This window comes from Zonotrichia leucophrys, chromosome 5 (genome assembly GCF_028769735.1).
Source record: "Zonotrichia leucophrys gambelii isolate GWCS_2022_RI chromosome 5, RI_Zleu_2.0, whole genome shotgun sequence".
NCBI lineage: Eukaryota > Metazoa > Chordata > Aves > Passeriformes > Passerellidae > Zonotrichia > Zonotrichia leucophrys.
The window spans coordinates 55219735-55237263 of NC_088175.1; the positions used below are offsets into that span (position 1 = coordinate 55219735).

Consider the following 17529-nt stretch of genomic DNA (forward strand, 5'->3'; position numbering starts at 1 on the left):
ACCCAGAGAATCTCTTGATAAAGAAGTGAAATCTGTTGCTCTGTTTTTGAAGTGAAGGAGCACACAAAAAATAAGTGTTTTGTAACACAGAGTTGCTTCTTTCTGAAATTTTGCTTTGTTTTTTGGGGCCTGATGCTCGATAGATAGGGTTAATTGTTTCAGTGTGAGTAACCAAGGTTTTAAACATGAATTCTAACTTTTTGACCCCATTAATCATAAAACTGCCTGATCTTGCTTACTGTAACATTGCTTTTTCCTTTCAATTGATGAGTCATGAGCATATATTAAATACAATTTCTTTAAAAATAATTTTTAAAAGTCCTTCTTGCATCTTAAAATGATTTTGTAAGCCAAGAATTCAGCATATGTATGTCAGTACATATTGCAGTGGGCTTATGATATATTAGCTTCAATGAAAATTAGATCTAAATTAGAGCAGACTTTGAAAAAGGGCTGTGGGCATATGTTTTTGGGAGTGGCTGGAAGAAGTAACTGTAGGGGAAGGTTCAGCCCTGTGTATGCTCTACCTAGAAACCAGATAGGCTGATGTTTCTAGTTAAAGCAAGATGCAGAATTTAAAGCAAGGAACCGCTGAATATGAAAATTAATTTTTGTGTTTACACAAAAAGAAAAAAAATCCAGCTATGGTCTAATTCATTTTCTTTGCTTTCCTTTCCAAAAATATGTTTAGAAATTAAATAAAAAGCATTGAAGTATTTCAACAACCAGTTGGTTGTGGGGTTTTGGTTTTGTTTTGGATGTTTTTATTGTTTTGTTTTGTTTTGGTTTTTATAATGCCATTAAAACTTCTTTGGAGGATAACAGCCCCCTTGAGGACCAAAGCCCTGCCCTGTTACAGCCAAGGCTTACAGGGCTTTTTAACCCACTCTGTGCACAGAGAAATCAGGGAGCTGAGCGAAAACTGAACAGAGACCCGCGACAAAATCGAATTCTTTGTGTTGCTCAGCTGAAAACCAAGCGTGTTTTTATATCTGTGGCCTTTTGGGAGTGTAAGAATATTTAACTCCTGTGTGTCTGTTGTGCTGTAAGCCACGACTGGCTGCCCTTCTGTATTCCAGAGCTGAGGTGAGCCCTGGCACAGCTCCACTGGGGAAACTGAGGCACAGAGCCATGGCTGCCTCTGAGGATGGGGCAGGAACAGCTCCGGTGTTTCCTCTGCCCTTTGGACTTTGGGTGTTCTCCCTGCTGGCTCGCCCTCTTCCAGGTTGTTTTGCTCCTGAGCTGCTTGCACGTTCTTCTCCTGAGAGCCGCCACTTGGTAATTTATCTACAGATAAGAAATTGTGGGCGCAATTAGCAAAAGCCTTCTTTGGTCGCATGCACCCTTATCCCTCCCCCCTGTTTTCCTCTAATTCCTGGTGACCCTCCTTTGACTTTTATTACCTTTTAAGAAGTGGCAGAATCAGGCCATTAAGTTGAAGTGAGTTATGAAATACTTAACCCTCTTGTCTCCCCTCTGGAACACCAACCCCACACAGACCAGTTACTCCTGGAGTCCTTTTTTTAATAGGAAAATTTGACGTCCGAGTGTTTGTATGTAGCCTGGATTACAACATACATAAGATACAAAAAGGATAAAACCAGAAACTGAGTTTTCTCCCTGTCTGAATCCCTCGTGTCTTCAGGACCTCTACTTTTACCATTTTAAAAATGAATTTTGGATAAAAAAAAACAACCAAAAAACAAAAACCACTGTGGGGTTCCACACTTTATTCAAGGAGTTAAAAGTCTGGAGCTGTGCTTGATGAGCCAGATGGTCTTCAACAGTAACATTGTTCATATTGTTTAGATTATCCTGTTGCAAGTACAGTGCCTCGTTTACCTTTTATGGAAGAAAGTGTGGAAAATTGACCACAGATGTAAGTAACCAAGAATGATGGCTGAGGCAATTCTTACCAGGCCTCCCTCTCTAACACGCCTGATCCTGCAGATAAAAATAAATAGAGAAATGTGAGGCAGCATGAGAAATATCTAGTGTTACCTATTTAAGTGTTTAATTTGAGCTCTGCGAGCTACTAAAATCTTTATTTTCTTAGACTGAGATTTCTTCATATTGAACTGGTTTCAGTCTTTTGGTGTAGGCAGCCTGAGTGTAGATTTTTATCCAGGTACTAAATAGCACGTCATTATATATTTTTTTCCATTCTGATTGAAAAAAAGGGTGTGGGAAGAAGCCAGCTACGCTGACCTCAAACACAGTTTATGGTCCAAAAATCTTCATGAGAAGATTGGTACCCTTTTTGTGCTGTAATGAGAGAGCACAAACTCCCCATTAATATTGATTTGATTGGTATCAGAAGCAAGGGGTGCACCAAATTAATTAGAGGTAGCTCATTGTTGCTCCTGATAATGGGCTGTTGAATTAGTGAAGCATCTTACAAGTCAGTTTCAGATTGAAATAAACTTTTTTAGACAGGTATCTCTTTTGTGCAGTATCTGGAATTGGAAGGCTCAACAGAACAAAGGGAAAATGCTGCAAATGAAAGCAATAAAGCCCGGTTTTATAAAGTCCTTTTGTCTCCTATCACTTTTCTTTCTCTCCCTCATTTCCTTCCTCTTATTAGGAGCTGCTGTCAAAGTGCATTTACTTATGGCAAGTGGTTCCCTTGGGAGCCCCTGGGCTGGTGCTGCTGCATTTGCATGCAGGTGCTCTGTGCTGGGGCGCAGAGAGCTGCAATTGTGTGAACCTGGCCAGGCTCTGAGAGTCTCCTCTCTGCTCTTCAGCACGGCCTGCCTGCCTCAGCCTCTTCCACAAGGTGGGAGATTCCTCTGACCTTAAAGGCAGCATCTTCCCTTTCTTGAACTAAGCTTTGATTGATTCAGGAAATATTTTTTTTTTTGCCTGTACAGTGGTTTTGAATTTGGTTCAGCCTAGAAGCATAGACTATCAGATTCTCTTCCTGATATTGTTTAAAGCCTTTTCAGAAATTGAAATGTTTTACAGGGAGCAGAGAGGGCTGGAGATTATGGTGAGAAATAGTCAGTCTAGGATGTAATGTAAAATCAGCAGTTAATTCTGGAAACAGACTTCTAAGGCAAAGTTCAAATGAGCAGTCTAAGGTGCCACTAAATGGGACGAGAGAGAGTCAATAATAATTTTCATATTTTTAATACCTGCATTCAGAATATGATAAATTAGATTGGCAACGTGGGGCACTGTTTTTCATAATTTACCTATCTGGTTCTGCTCCCTGTGGGATCTGGAAAACAAGATTCCTTGGACACAGCAGCTCTGGCTCTCTGCCTGCAGCTGCAGGGTGCAGAAGGGGGAAGCCGTGGGGAGCGAGTGGCAGAGTGGGAGATTGGAAAGGTGATAACAAACACAGGCCTTGGAAGGGGACAGCAGTGCTGAGGAGGTGACCAGCTTGAATCAGTACAGAGGGTGAGGGGATAGGGATGTGGGTGAGAGTGATGGTGTGGGCACTGAGCCTGTGCTGGGAGCCAGCAGCCTCTGAGCACTAATCCTGCTCCGCTCTGGGGCTGCGTGCAAATTCTTTTTCTTTTTTTTTTTTTTTTTTCCTCTATGTGTCTGTTCTCATATTCATGAAATAGTGCTAATGGCCATTGTCTGCATCAAAATGGTATCAGGAGGCTTAAAGTGCCATTGTAGTTGTGAAACAGCAGAGATGTGTTGACCTTCCTTTGGTCCCACAGTCGATAAATGCTTACCTCAGTGACAAATTAAGGGTTTGCTTTCTTCTTCCTGAGCTACCACAGCTATGAAAAGGGTTTGGACACCATCCTGTACTACAGCAGACTTGTTAGCTTAATTGCAATCGGGCTGCACAAGTAACAAAGGGCAGGATTCGCCTGACATGCCCTGTAGTACTAATGAAAATGGAAACATTTGAAGAAAAACAGAAGCTTTCAGGTCCTGCCTTAGGATTAACTTGCTCACTGATGTAACATTTTGCAGCCGACTTCTAAAACTGATCCAGATCTGTCAGGTCAGGTTTTGTGCTTGAGCTGATCATTCAGCAGGGAAACTTCACCTGTGTTTTAACTCATTCGGCCTAGAAATTATTTGAAAGATCATCTGAAGTCTGAATGTTACAGAAAATCGTTTTATAAAGCAAGGCTTCCCAGGGATGAACATAGATTTCCATCTAAATAAAGCTGCCAGCACATGATTCACAAGACCCCAGAGATTTTCCATTTGATCAAGCAGAATTATTGATCTCTGTTAGTGCTCTAGAGAGATGAGATGAAAAGGTTTTCATTGTCTGGGCAGGACCAGTCCAAGAGAGCAAAGAGGATAAACACCAGTGTCACACAAACTCCCCAGACTCTGATGAGTGAGACACTTTGCTTTTGCTGTCTTGAAATGTCCTACAGAGGGAAGTGCTGAAGACAAGAGCTGCGAAGAATTTATCTGTGGGGATAGATTTTTACACTGGTATTCAGTGAAGGTGCTCTTTGCTGAATTTCACAGGAAAAGAGTGCTTAACCAGTGGCAGCTCACTACAATTCAGAGCTGGTCCCTCATGCTAAAGTCACATATCCATGGCTAGAGCTGCCCTGTGCTTCTCATGGGGCTGAATCACAATGGAAGCAAATTATCCCTTTCAAGGCAGACAGACCCTCCTCAAAACCTTGCTAGTGTTGTGGTAAAGGTCAGATAGGCCATAGAAAATGCAGGTTTGTAAATCCAAAAGCCCCACTGTTAATGCTTAGAGAAACTGGAAAGTCAGCTCTTTTGCTAGATCTCTTCAGAGCTTGAAGAGAACTCGTTGCTGTTGTGTGAAGGGAGGTCTCGTGGAGTGAAGCTGTGCTGCAGAGGGACTGTGAAAACAGAGAGTGGTTTCTCAGCAGGACACGAGCCCAAAGCTTCAGAAAGCATCACCTGATTTGTAGAGCAGACTAAAGCCTTCTAACAAACAGCCCTGTACAAATATTACATTTTAAGTGGTGTACCCTATTACTCCTCGTTTCTCACAGATATGCCAGGAATTTCCTTTTTAGCAAACAATGCCTGTCTTGGTGAAAGCCTGTTTCCATGACTAAAACTATGATGAGAGCATCAGCCTAGTATGGTTCCAGGAATAACCTACACATTCAGCTCTACTCTGCCAAGAACCCTGAGACTGGTTATTGAGATGAATGGTTTTGGTTAATGTGCACCACAAAGTAGGGAAAAAAGATGCCTATATATTTTAGGTAGATAATTATCAAGAAATTGTGTATAAAGAATAATAATGTATGGTAGGGGAGCAGAAATATAAGCCTTGAACTTCCTATCCTGAACATATAAATCATTGCAAGTTTTAAAGCACTTGCATGACTCATATGCAGAGGTCATAGACCAAATTTGCTGATGGAGGCAGGATGAAACAAATTTGGCTGCATTTTTATGATATTTTTCCTGCTGCTCTTAGCTTTTTATTTACCCAAAGTAATATAATTTTCCAGAGGAGTGTAACAGATCCAACATATGGAACTGCTATCCCGTTGAGTGCTTAGGTGCAGAACTGAATGGGAACAGTGGTGTGTCAATAAATAGCTTACTGCATGTCAGGCAAAGTAGTCTCTGAGGAACCATCCTGCCAGCTTGGCAGGATTCTGGGAACAGACTCCAGTGCAACTGGGCTGGTAATGCAGGCTCTGAATAGGGCCCAGCCTAGAGGAAATCCAACTCCAGTAACATGAACTCTAAATGGAAGGCAGAGAGAGAGTAACAAGAAAGAGGCACTTGTTAATGTGCAGGTCTATAAATCAAGGGGTTTTTTCCTATTGCTCTGGCTCAAACTTTGAGCCAATTTAGTGCATCCCTGAAAGTCAGTACTCTTTCCACTTGAGAAATAATGACATAAAAATGAGTAAATTATTTGGTAAACAATTGTGTTGACTATTGCTGAGTAATATTTTTGTGCAACAAGAGAAATCTGCAGGAGTTATGATTTAGGTCTGATCTGCTTACTGGGTTTATGCTGCTGAGATTCTGTTGACTTTGAGGTTGATTTGTCTTTTCAGGAGCATTGCTGAGGTTTAGATTTTGATCCAGCATAGCTTAGAAAATGAGAGGAGAACCACTCCTGCATTCAGTTTAAAATGTCAGCACATAGCAAGTCAAGAGGTCTGGCTCCAGGTGAAGGTTTCAGACCTGAATGTGTCTTGATTTAATGGCAGGGAATGAGGCTGGCCTGTTAGGAGAGAGAAGCTGTACTACTGAGTGTTCCAAATGATCCAGTTTTGTGTGCATGTATGGTTGTAGTAAAGATTTTGTTTATGGTATGAGGCATACAAAAGTGTGTGTATTTATAGGTATAACATCATTCTCTTTCTCCTGTGTGTTCAGGGGAAAGGGCCATGGGCCTGCCTGTGAGTAACACTTGGACCTTGCAAGGTGCATTGCAAATAACAGTAAGATTCTGGGAGAGCCGGAGTTTCTCAGGTTCTTGTCAATGCATTTTTTGCCATATGTCAGTTATGTTATAGGTGAACTGTGTCACATCAGTAGTATTTTATTTTTCAAGAGTCTAATTTTCTTGCATTTGCCACCTAGATCTAGCTGGGATTGACCCTTTTAAATGACTTTTGTCAGCATTCGTGTGTTATTTGGGAAGGACACCGTTTTAATTTGCATGTCTAAAAACATAACTCTGGGATCTACCTTTTGCATCACACAGCCTGTGCTGGAATTCTTCTCTTTTGGATTTTAGCCCTGGTGGGTGGAAAGGAGAGGATAAATGTCTCCCATACCCTCAGTGCCACCCCTGAGCCCCAGTGCCAGGCTCATGGCATCCTCTGGAGGGCAGGGGAAGGCACAAGGGCACTTTGGAGACACCTCTGTCCTCACCAATAGATGTTGGCACCGCCAGGGATCTCACCTGTAATTTCTGGTAAATGAGCACTTTGTGTGACTCCCGGTTTATATGACTCCTGTTTCTGCTTATGTATAACATGCAAAGTCTGTCATCTTTTCTTCCATTTACATGATTCCTGGCATTTTAAATTCAGGTAGATTAGATTTAGACTTTTTGTAATGAATCTGCATCATTTTGTGTTCTGCTTGCTCCTGAAATAGCCTGGGGGAACCTGATAGACACAATTTATGTGTATCATTTAGAGGCATAAGAAAGCATCTGATTGATTTAGTCTTTCTTTTGTTAGCTCTTTCCTATCATTCTAATCATCATTTTACTGTAGCATTGCACTATTGAGGAAGGTATGGCTTTTCAAAGGCAGGAAGCTTCCATATTTAGAAGTGGTGATGCTTAAGAGAAAATGGCTTGGATTGGAGGTGTTTACAGCACATTCTCTGCTGGTTCTGGTGTAGCTCATATTGTAGTGTGCAAGGCAGAAAGATGCCTGGCATTTATTTCACCACCAGTAACTTTAATTAATCCGTTTTTTGTATTGTTTCCTGATTCAGCAGCAGAGGCAGTGGGGAGGATGCTCCTGTGCACTCTGAGCTCTGCTGCTGGTGTGAGGGCAGAGCTGGGTGCTGCTGCTGCTGCTGCTGAGCATTTCCCGTGGCAGAGGGGAGAAGGGACTGGTGGGACCTGATGTTTGTTTCTGTGCTGCTGGGACGCCTGGAGTCTTCCACATGACTTTCAGTCACTCTTACACAGAGCAGGGCAAAGGAAACAGGAGCATTAAGGACCTGACCCTGTAATTTTCCAATTGGAATCAATCAGTGTAAACAGTGAGGCAAATTCTCTTCTGCTATCAGTCAGTGCTCTTCTGTTGGCTTTAGTAAGGCTGTGCCCATTTGCAGTAGCTGAGAATTAAGCAGTTGCTCTCCTCCGAGCCTTTCTGATGACTTAACATCACTTTTGAACCATAAAAGTCCTGTTTCAGGTCTGGGTTGTTGGCTTATGTGTTTAAATGGAAGGTTTGTCAGTTCTCATGTGATCAGCACTCTGAAGACGATCCACGAGTGAGGTTAGGTGAAACTGTGGGGTTTTTTCCTTACTACTATCTGGATTTTCTCAGAACCTAGATAATTTTATCCCATTTGCATCAAACATGCAGGTAACTTTAGAATCCTGCATCTGTATTGTTTCTAGGGAAGCAAAATAAAATTACAAATGACAGTAATTGACATTACATGCTTTAATTGAATTTCCTCCTCTGTGAACCAAAACCTTTTAACCAAGTATTGCAGTGCTATTTCTGTATTTATTTGTTACATGGGTTAATGTGCTATGTGGCAGATCCAGTATTTATCCATTTTCACAAATTAAGCTATCAGTGTCATGTTGCCTTTGAATTGTTTCCTGTATTGATGGCCAAAACGGCTTGAATAAGACTTTAGTCCTGCCTGGTATATTTCTGTTTTTACAAAGCTGAAAATTGCAGGGTTGAGAATGAGCCCTCAGGAACAGTTTGGGAAACTCTAGGCCCAAAGCATCTTCCCAATGTGCTGGGTTTCTCCCTGCAGTGACCTCTGCTAAGGGAGGGAGGAGTGCACAGGCTTTTTGAAAGGTGTTGTTATATTGCAGGAATTAGAAACCAAGCCCTGCTTGAGTTTACGTTTGTGGCAAGTGAAAATGAATTATGGAAAGGAGGAGTAGAAATTCCTCTACTGTGTCCCCAAGCTGTGTACTTCAGACTGACCATGCTGAACGTTTTTCACACCTTCTTGCCACCATCGTATACCTCTTCTGAGGTAAAAACTCTGCTTTAGCAATTTGCAGTCTACTTACCTTTGTAAAATACTACTGGCTGATACTTGTTGCTCTGTAGTAAAAAAACTATGCATAAAGATAGAAATATGCACTTTATATTTTTTGTAAAATAACTGCTTTTGTGCATGCAGAAAAATACTACTTTATGAACAGATGTAAATAAGCACTTATAAAATAAGTGATTGAATTGATGATGCAGGTAACTGTGACTTCGGACTTCATGAATTTTCTTAATATATAATAATTTTCAGCAGCCTTCTTGACATTTCAAGTGAAGCATGTTTTCCTTTAGCTGTACTTGTGTCCCAAACAGGATTGCCATAATAAAGTATGTGGGACACTTGTGATTCTTTTCAGAAATTAAGAAAAGGAAAGCTTGGTAAAGAGCTGCCAGCTCAGTGTTTCCTGCAGTTGAATGCTGTTATTCAGCAGCCCAGCAATGCAGGTTTTCAGTGCCAGAAGGCAGAATGGGGAGCCCCATTACTGCTTGTGAGTGCAGCATGAAATAGAAATGTTGGCAGGGAAAGCTGCTTTTAGGAGTGACCCAGAGGCTGCAGACCTGTGTGTATCAGAGGCTCCTTAGAACTGGCAGAGAATGCGGTGTCAGAGCACTGACAGAACTCTGAGACTTCTGCAAGGAGTCACAGAAACCTGGGGAGGGATGCTGTGTAGCTGAGCTGAATAATCCTAAACAGTAAATACCAATCCGTTCTCCATAGTTGTCTTTTGGCACAGGTATTTTAAATGGAGTTCCATTGGAAATTAGAAAGGTAACTCCTTTCCATGACTTAGAAATGAGCCAGGGATGTGTCACTTCCCTCCTCCTGCTCCAAGTTGAAACAAGCACTTTGACATTTTATAGCTTCTGAAAAGTTTTAGTCTGTAGAAAACTTCATAGGAATTAGATTTTTAGCCCAAGTAAGTAATTGCTTTAGATTATATTTTCATTACTGTTCCCCTTTGGAAGAGCCCATAGACCATAAAACAAGTTTATTTCTTACAAGTAGTTTATTATTTTTTTGATGGCTCATACCTCTCCTTTCCTCTACTTTTTAGCTTTTTACGTGCTTTTGCCTGTTTCAGGGCTTAGTCCTTGTTCCATGTGTGTTGCTAATTATTTCAGTAGGGAAGTATTTGTGGAGAAAAGAATACTGTGATCAGGATCTGAATTTGGTAATATTTGGTAATATCATACATGCATCTTAATTCAGACAACACGATTCAAGTAACTCCTGTTGATCAGACTTTGTTTCACAACAACAAAAATGAAAACTAAAACAAAAAAATAAAACCAAACAAGAGAAAAAGAAAGAAATTTCCCATCAAATGTTGCAGTGTGTATGCATAGACTTTTCCTATGCTTTGAGGGGACCTGTGACTTTATTCAGTTACAAGGGGAAAAGGTAAAAGTTACCCAGAACAGAAACAGACTGGGATTGCTAAAAATGTGCGTTTTGCACTTGCCCTTTGAGCACTTTGTTTAGTTGTATGACTGATAACAAAAACACACAATCAAAACTGCATCCCAGCCTTCACAACACAGCTCACCAAGCTGCAAAAAGCAGATTTAGTTTCTTTTGCAGATGCTCTATGAGTCTCATGTGGCATCATATTAAATTATATAGGCAGTCAGTCGCTTGTTCTGAAGCGATGCTCTGAGCCAGGAGTTGAGATGTGCTTGGACCATTCTGGTGCAAAACAGCTCCAAAGCTGAACCAGCTCCTCTGAAAGCAGCACACAGGGCCCTGCCTGAGCTTCCAGCACCTCCAGGACTGCAGTTCCCCCTGGGATGCACTATGAGGGTGGCCCAGCGACCCTACGATGGGCTGTGGAGCATTTTGCCCTAAAGGTAGGAGCCAGACCCACTCATCTGGGTGTTTTGCTTTTCTGCTTATTGCTTTCTCACCCTGTGTTTTTACAATTTCTACAATTTTTGTTTTTGGTTTGCAATATTTTGAAGATAAGAATGAGAGTTTATTTCCTTCTTACTCCTGTCAGACTTTGTTTTTCCTGGGTAAAAGAAGAAAAAGAAGCAGATACAGCAGTCTGTTAATGTTTAATATTATTTTGTGAAAGTATTTCTGCAATATGAAACAGAATTAGCTGTTTCACCCTGTGATGTTTCATAAGATTATGTGTTCCAGTTAGCTTCATTTTGGTACAAATGCAGTCTTGGGGTAACACTGGCTCCAGTGTGAAAATGGTGATTTTTATCAGCTGAATTTTCATTCAGGGCAAGTTTTCATTTGTAGTCAAAAGCATGTTTGGGATAGCCATTTTCAAATGGACTATGTGTTATGCAATCAGTAAGTTTTAATATTCATGCTTATTAAAATGAAAACCTCGTGGTACTATGCACTTTTTAAGAGGAGCAGTAACACAAGCTCACAACATCAAAGCAGAAGGCTGCAGATTATTTTGGGGAAACTCCAAATGTGTCAGTGCCATGGAGTAAAACCCATTTGAGGTTATCTACATCAATGTTTAAGCTGCAGGTTTAGGTATGCCCACCTGCAAAGTGGGACAGGAAATACAGCCACAGGCACTGTTGCTGTGATTGTTCCTCATGATGAAATTGGTACATTGGCAATGACAGCAACCCAGGAAATGCTTTTAATAGGTAGGAGTTCACCCAGGGATGCTGCCCTTGTCTGACAGCTCTTGACAGGTGCTAGCAAGGGCTGCTCTGAAATTCCAGCGTGTTGGAGATCTCTTGGAAGAGAAAATGGCATTTTGGTGTCTTCACAGAAACACCAAAATCAGGTGAACAGTTCAGTCAGGTGTTTGTTTTAAACAGGGCATTTGGAAGCTGGAGCAGCTGTTTGATTTTATAAGGAAATAAGCAAAATTAGGAATGCACAGAGGGTACCAGGCAGGGCCCATGAAGAGCAAGCCACAGGGCTGGATGAAAATCATTGCTGCTGGTTTATATGGAAAAAGGGATGTTTTCTTTGCCATGACAGGGCTTTGGAAAGCAAAAGGTACAGGTATTCCTGTCTGCTCTGTCAGGCTAATGTAACATTACAGATGAGCATTTAAGGCTGTATTTTAAGTGCTAGGCTTCCATTTTACAAGTCAATTTTGTCTCCAGAAAGGAAACATGTAGATGAATGCCTTAAACTAGAATTGTGGTTTTTTTCTGTGCTGCAGAATGAGGATACTGCTGTTTTCTTCTGGTAAATGAATTAATTCTGATTAAGGGATTTGAAAACCTAGACTGGAAAGTGTTGATTTATTTCCTGTGCAAATTGAGAACAAATTCTGCTTTCCTAAGCCAAACACAATTTCTAGTTTGTGCTACCAAAGTCCTGTCTTGCATCATCATCTTGCACTTTTGTGTAAATGTGTTTGAGGAGGATAGCACAGCCACACTATTGATCACAGCACACTGTGATTTATGCCAGCGGACCAAAGTCCTCCCTCCAGCCAGGGATTTCCACAGACAGCCCTGATACATCCCTTCTCATCCCTGAGCTGTGTATGGCTGGGAAAAGCAGAGGGGCTCCACACAAATGGTGTGCAGCTTGGCAGTGCAATGTGAGATAAGGAGCTTTCCCTTTCTCAGGAAAGTTCCTGAAGCTTTTCTGCTCTCAAATTCACATTAACCTCTTCGTTGGCCATGAGAGCTCTGAAGGGCAGTTTTGTCTTCAGGGTGCTAGAAGATACATTTCTTCCGTTTTAAGGTTTCATTTGCTGCCTTTTACCAAATCCACCCCTTTTTCTTTCAGAATGTGGCTGGGTTTCTGTTGATCCAGCCAAAGCCACAGCCTGTTTTTGCCATGTTGAAGGCCTGTCTGTAGATCCCAATTCCCAAATTAGATCCTGATTCTGTCCTTGACTATAAACTCCAATTCCCTGGGACATATTGCAGAGACTTTAAGAAACCATCTGTGTGTTAGGCACAAATATTAAACATAGCAAGAAACTGAAAATCTTTAAAGTCAAGGGGAAAAAGCAGAATTAGATGTTGCAAGTCAGTTCTGCTGCTGAATCTGAGAACCAGGGTTAGATATTCAGGATTGACACAGAAGGTAGCAACAAGTGGACTGCAAACTACCAATTACGCAAATAAGTAATATATCTACATATTTGTATTCATTATAATTTTAATTTCTTCAGGTGACTCTTATCCCATCTTTCTTGTGTTTGCTGCTTCTCCAGCCTTGGTGTCAACCCCAGACTTCATCCTGGTTGACTTTGATAGTAAAGAAAGGTCTTGAAGTGTGAGAAGCTCTCATAAAATACTAATGTGTTTTGGGGAATTTTTGGATTTTTCCTTCTGGCACGTAGAAATGCTTAGCCACTTACTAAAAGTCTTTTAATCCTTTGTCACAGAGTCTTTCCTTGAAGATGATGAGTTGGTTATCTCAAAACACAAGTAGTTCTAGTAACTGCAGTTTGAAAATGGGGACAATGTGTGACACATAAAGCAGTTTGTAGTCTCTGAGAAGGAGCTCAAACTTTCCAGTAAAAGTAGTAATTTTTTATTTCTTTCAAGGAAAAGCACTCATCTAGATTACTGAGCTGCAGTGGGTCTCTCTTAACTTTTTCTCCTTCAGGAACAAGGCTTATATACACAAGAAGAAAAGAGCAAGAAATTCAGGAAATCCTCAGCTTGCTACTAGTGTGCCCTCACATTCCTGAGAACTATTTTTGGGTTTTCTCTTAGGAATAGCTAGAACTTGTTGAGCTGGGAAAGACTTCTTGGAACAGATCCTTGGTTTTGTCTTCTCTGCATGAGCGCTTCTTGTTGATGTTGGAATAGCTGCTCTTGGTTGGTTGGTGATTCACAAAATGAGGCAAGCCTGTAAAATCTGCCTCTACACTCCTCAATGTTTGAAAAAATTGTTGCAGCAAGCTGGTGAGCATGTAAGAAGAACAATTGCCCCTACTTGCACCAAAAGGTCTGGCTGCCTCTCTTCTGGGTATTACTACCTGCAGATTTGTTGTAACTTGAGAAATATCAAAATGCTTTCCCTACTTCTCTGTATGGCCCCAAGTGCCCTGTGTTGTTCTGAGATCCTCAGTAAATCAGTTCAGAGATCTCTCAGTAAGTTGGAAATCTTAGCTGGCAGAGGATTTGTTTCCATGAAGTGCTTTGCTGTCAAAGGATTTGTTTCAATAAAGTATTTTGCATGTAGGGATACCACGTGCAGAGCAGCTACCAACCTGCATGTTTCTGTGGCACAAACACCCTACCAAAGTACCTCAGGCTCTTTGGAGTTTGTTTTGGGATCAGATTCCACACAGCACATTTTGATAAGAACTTGGAATGGTCTCAGCATTTCTCATATGCATGGTTTGTTCTTCAGTGGGAATGAGAATCAGCATCAGTCGAACTCTTGTTTGTATTTATTCCCAAAATTGCCTTTTGGGATTTTTCAGTAGGGTTTTTAACAGTCCTGTAGGGTGACAGGGTTTTCAAAATGTCTGCAGATACTGCTTAGGTATTTTAAAAGATGTGTTGAGAGGATGTGTGGAAGGAATGAATGGAATGATTGGCATCTGTGTTAGCTTGGCACTTCACTGCTTATTACCTCTTAGAAACTAGAGGGGAATTCTGAGAAAGAACCTTCATCCCGAATGAAATGAGAAAGCATGGAAGGCTTAGTGAAGCTGGCAAAAGAGAATCACATGTACTCTTTTGAAAAAGGACTGAGTTTGCTTCCTGATTTGTTGTTTTTTACCTACCCAAAGCAGACATCTGTCTGTCTGTCTGTCTGTCTGTGGAGGCTTTTTTTCCCTGCCAATTCCAACAAGAGAAAGGAACAGCAAACTAATCACTGAGGTCCTTGAGCGTGGCTTTGGACTTCAGAGAAAGTTCAAGGCAAAAGGCATTTAATTTGTTTTGTATACATGAAAATCAAATAATAGCATTTCTCCCATCTTTTATTGTGAACAGCATTACTCCTGTTCCTTTTGTGTGCATGCCATGTTTGGTTTAATGGAGAAATGAGAAAAGAAAATAGATTCTTTTTTGGAGACTGAGTACTAATGCAGAAACATTAAAGGCAGGCACATTGTTGTCAGCCAGTTTGCATATTTATTTACTTTTACAAATGGTTGGCTTGGAGTCAGCAGTTAATGGAATGAGAATGATGTTCCTGTACAGATCATTTCCTGAGAAACATTTTCAATTACAAACATATCTCTGCTTTTCTTCCCTCATTTGTTATGTCTTGGAGAATAAATGGAGAGTAGCATTTACAACTTAAGGTTTATGTTCTGAAGACAATTTTAACAATGATCCCCACATAAAAAGGCCCTTTTGTAGTTGCAGACATATGTTTATGATGTTTTGTGCTGTGAATATCAAATTTCTGGTGGACGCTGTGTCACACTCTGCAAACTTGTAAACATCTATAAATCCATTGGATCATTTTAGTACCATGTGTAATGCAGATTTATTGTCTTTTGTGTGGATTTCTTTTGTTTCAGAGCTAAAGTTTAGCTGCCAGAATCCATGTTTAATGAATTATGTATTACAGAAAATTAGGCAGTACTATTTTAGATTAATATTTTCTTTTCCCTTTGTGGACATATTGGATGCACATGCACAGGTATTAGAAATTAACATTTTGGATAGATGGCCCAGAAAGCAATTATGTAAGTTTTCTTGACTAAATAGTATAATTCTATAGAAGCCTGAACTATGACTTTTTGAAAGTGTTTTTGTTTTCTTTTTTCCTCTCATTCTCTAGCTGTCTTCAGTAATTTTGGTCAGTTCTCTCATTTACCAGTACAAATCCAGAATTACCCCACCAGAATTATATCAGAGGGAGCAGGAGCCGTGCTGAGCCAGTGAGCTGGTATAAATCAGCACAAATCCACTGAGATCTGTGTGGATACACTCATTTACACTCAGGTCTGCATTACAGGCTATCAAGGCAGTAGAAGAACTAAAGCTGCTGTTGTGCACGAGTGGTTACAAAAGCAAAGCATCGAGGTCGTGGGCATTTACCAGAAATTTGCACCCAATAAAGGGAATGTGAAACCAAAACCCAATTCATCTAAATTTGGCTCTGCTATAATTGAGTGTTTGTCTTATACAAGAGCAGTAAAGACATTTCGTGCTGAAAATCAGCATTTTTCTAAACTGGCTGTAATTTCTGGCTACATATCTAAATGTATGTAGCATAGGCATGTATGTTTGAATGTGGGCATACATGCAAATATCCAGGGTTATTCTGGCAATATGATGTCTGTAGCTAGCCTTCCAAATGGTGCTTGTTCCAGGAAAAAATACCTTAAGATAGAGACATGACATGTAAAGCTGCTGCCTACTGTAGCAGTTTAAAATATCAGGGAGATTTTGACTTTCTTATAGAAAGCCTAAACTCTTGGAGTCATGTGAATGTCAGCAAATCTCAGCTTCCACAGGAAAAACAAACAAACAAAAAAATTCAACACCCAAACCAAAACAAAAAAAACCCCAACTCAATGTATGTGATACCTTAAAAATGCTGAGAAGCTTGAATGGAAAACCCTTATGCTAGAGAAAGAAAGGCAATTGAAGACCTGCAGAAATGTTATGTATGTGTATATGTCTGTAGTTGTATATGCATCTATCTAAACCTCCTGGGTTTGAAAGATTGAGGTTAGAAGCACTGTGGCATTGTGCTCCTCCAAAATGATGGTTTGGTTCTAGTTAATTGCACAATTTCAGGATTCATCCATTCCTGTCATAGCACTTCAGTAATTTTAATTTTTTAAGTGCAGAACCAGTTACATGGGGAAGACATGGCTGCAGCACTCAGAGGAGAGGCTGTTTTACTCTGCATGTTGCTGTATTTGTTTCATGATTCTTCTGATGGATATAAAATACATCTAAACCACAGAGAGTGCACTGGTGATGTGGCATTGCTGAGCTCAGTTAAATAATGAGATGTGTTTCATTCAAATCAGAATGACTCTAAGCCCTGAATACTAAATAGGGCAGCAAAAAGCCTTCAAGCACACAACATAAATGAGTAAAAAACCCAAATGAAACTGTCTAATAAATACAATGTGGAGCAACAGGCTGCATGTACTGGAGGAATTAAGGCAATTTGAAGCGTATGGGCCGTGCTGCATCTCAGATGTGCAGCTCCAAGGGCAGCTGGATGCACACATCACAGGGCAGGCTCTGGCTCAGAGCACACGCCTGCGTTTGATAGCACAGGTTTATGACCTCGTAATCCTAGAGCATCTAAAACAGTAAGAATTCCATCCAGCTCAAAATAGCTGCTGTAGTTGCTGTTGATAGAGGCTCGAGGGCTCCCCGGCTCTGGGGCCAAATTTGGTGCTGGCATGATGGGAGGAAGTCTGTTGACAGCTGATAGCAGTGGAGTAGCAGTGGAGTTGCGCTTGATTACATCATAAGAAATTTGGCACGTGGAGCTGAATCAGAGGCCTGAGCAGAAATGTCCATTCCTCATCCAGAGTTAAAACTGGGACTTCCACATTGCCAATCCACAGAGATTTGTCTGGCCCAGATGTAGCTGTTGCTTTTCAGGGTCTTGCTTTGAAAGTGCGTTCCCCCAGTTCCATTCAGCATAGTGACTGAAAAAAAAGGAAGGCTGGATTTTGCTGTCATGGCCAAAGGGATGAAGTCTCTGATCTTCCCAATGCCAGCACGGTGATCTGGGTCACAGCAGAGGGTCTGAGCTCCAATTGCTGGCCTTGTGCAGTGGCCAAGCCCTGGGTGCTGTCCTTCCCAGGAGCTGCCCCAGCTCCCAGTGCCCTGCTCCGGCAGCCTGTGTGGTGCATGAGCTGCTGCAGGTCCATCCCATCCCCTCCTCCCTTCCTCTAAGCCTTGGAGTGCAGCTCTTACTGATGCTCCAAAGCCACTTCTCAGAGTATTTCAAGAAATTAGATTATGTTGTGGTGATTTCTGCTGC

The 17529-nt window shown here is 41.1% G+C and overlaps 1 protein-coding gene across 3 annotated transcripts in view; it reads left to right on the forward strand.

Moving 5' to 3' along the window:
- Positions 1–17529, forward strand: part of PARVA (parvin alpha) — a 63047-nt gene that overhangs the window by 18233 nt on the left and 27285 nt on the right. Inside the window, exon 1 of one of the 3 annotated variants that reach the window (XM_064715734.1) lies at positions 10320–10499. The exons of the other annotated variants lie outside the window; for them this stretch is intronic. Within the exon in view, the coding sequence (XP_064571804.1) occupies positions 10472–10499 (28 nt within the window). The 5' untranslated portion in view covers positions 10320–10471. Of the gene's footprint in view, positions 1–10319; positions 10500–17529 lie in introns of those variants that run through there. 3 annotated transcript variants of the gene reach the window in all.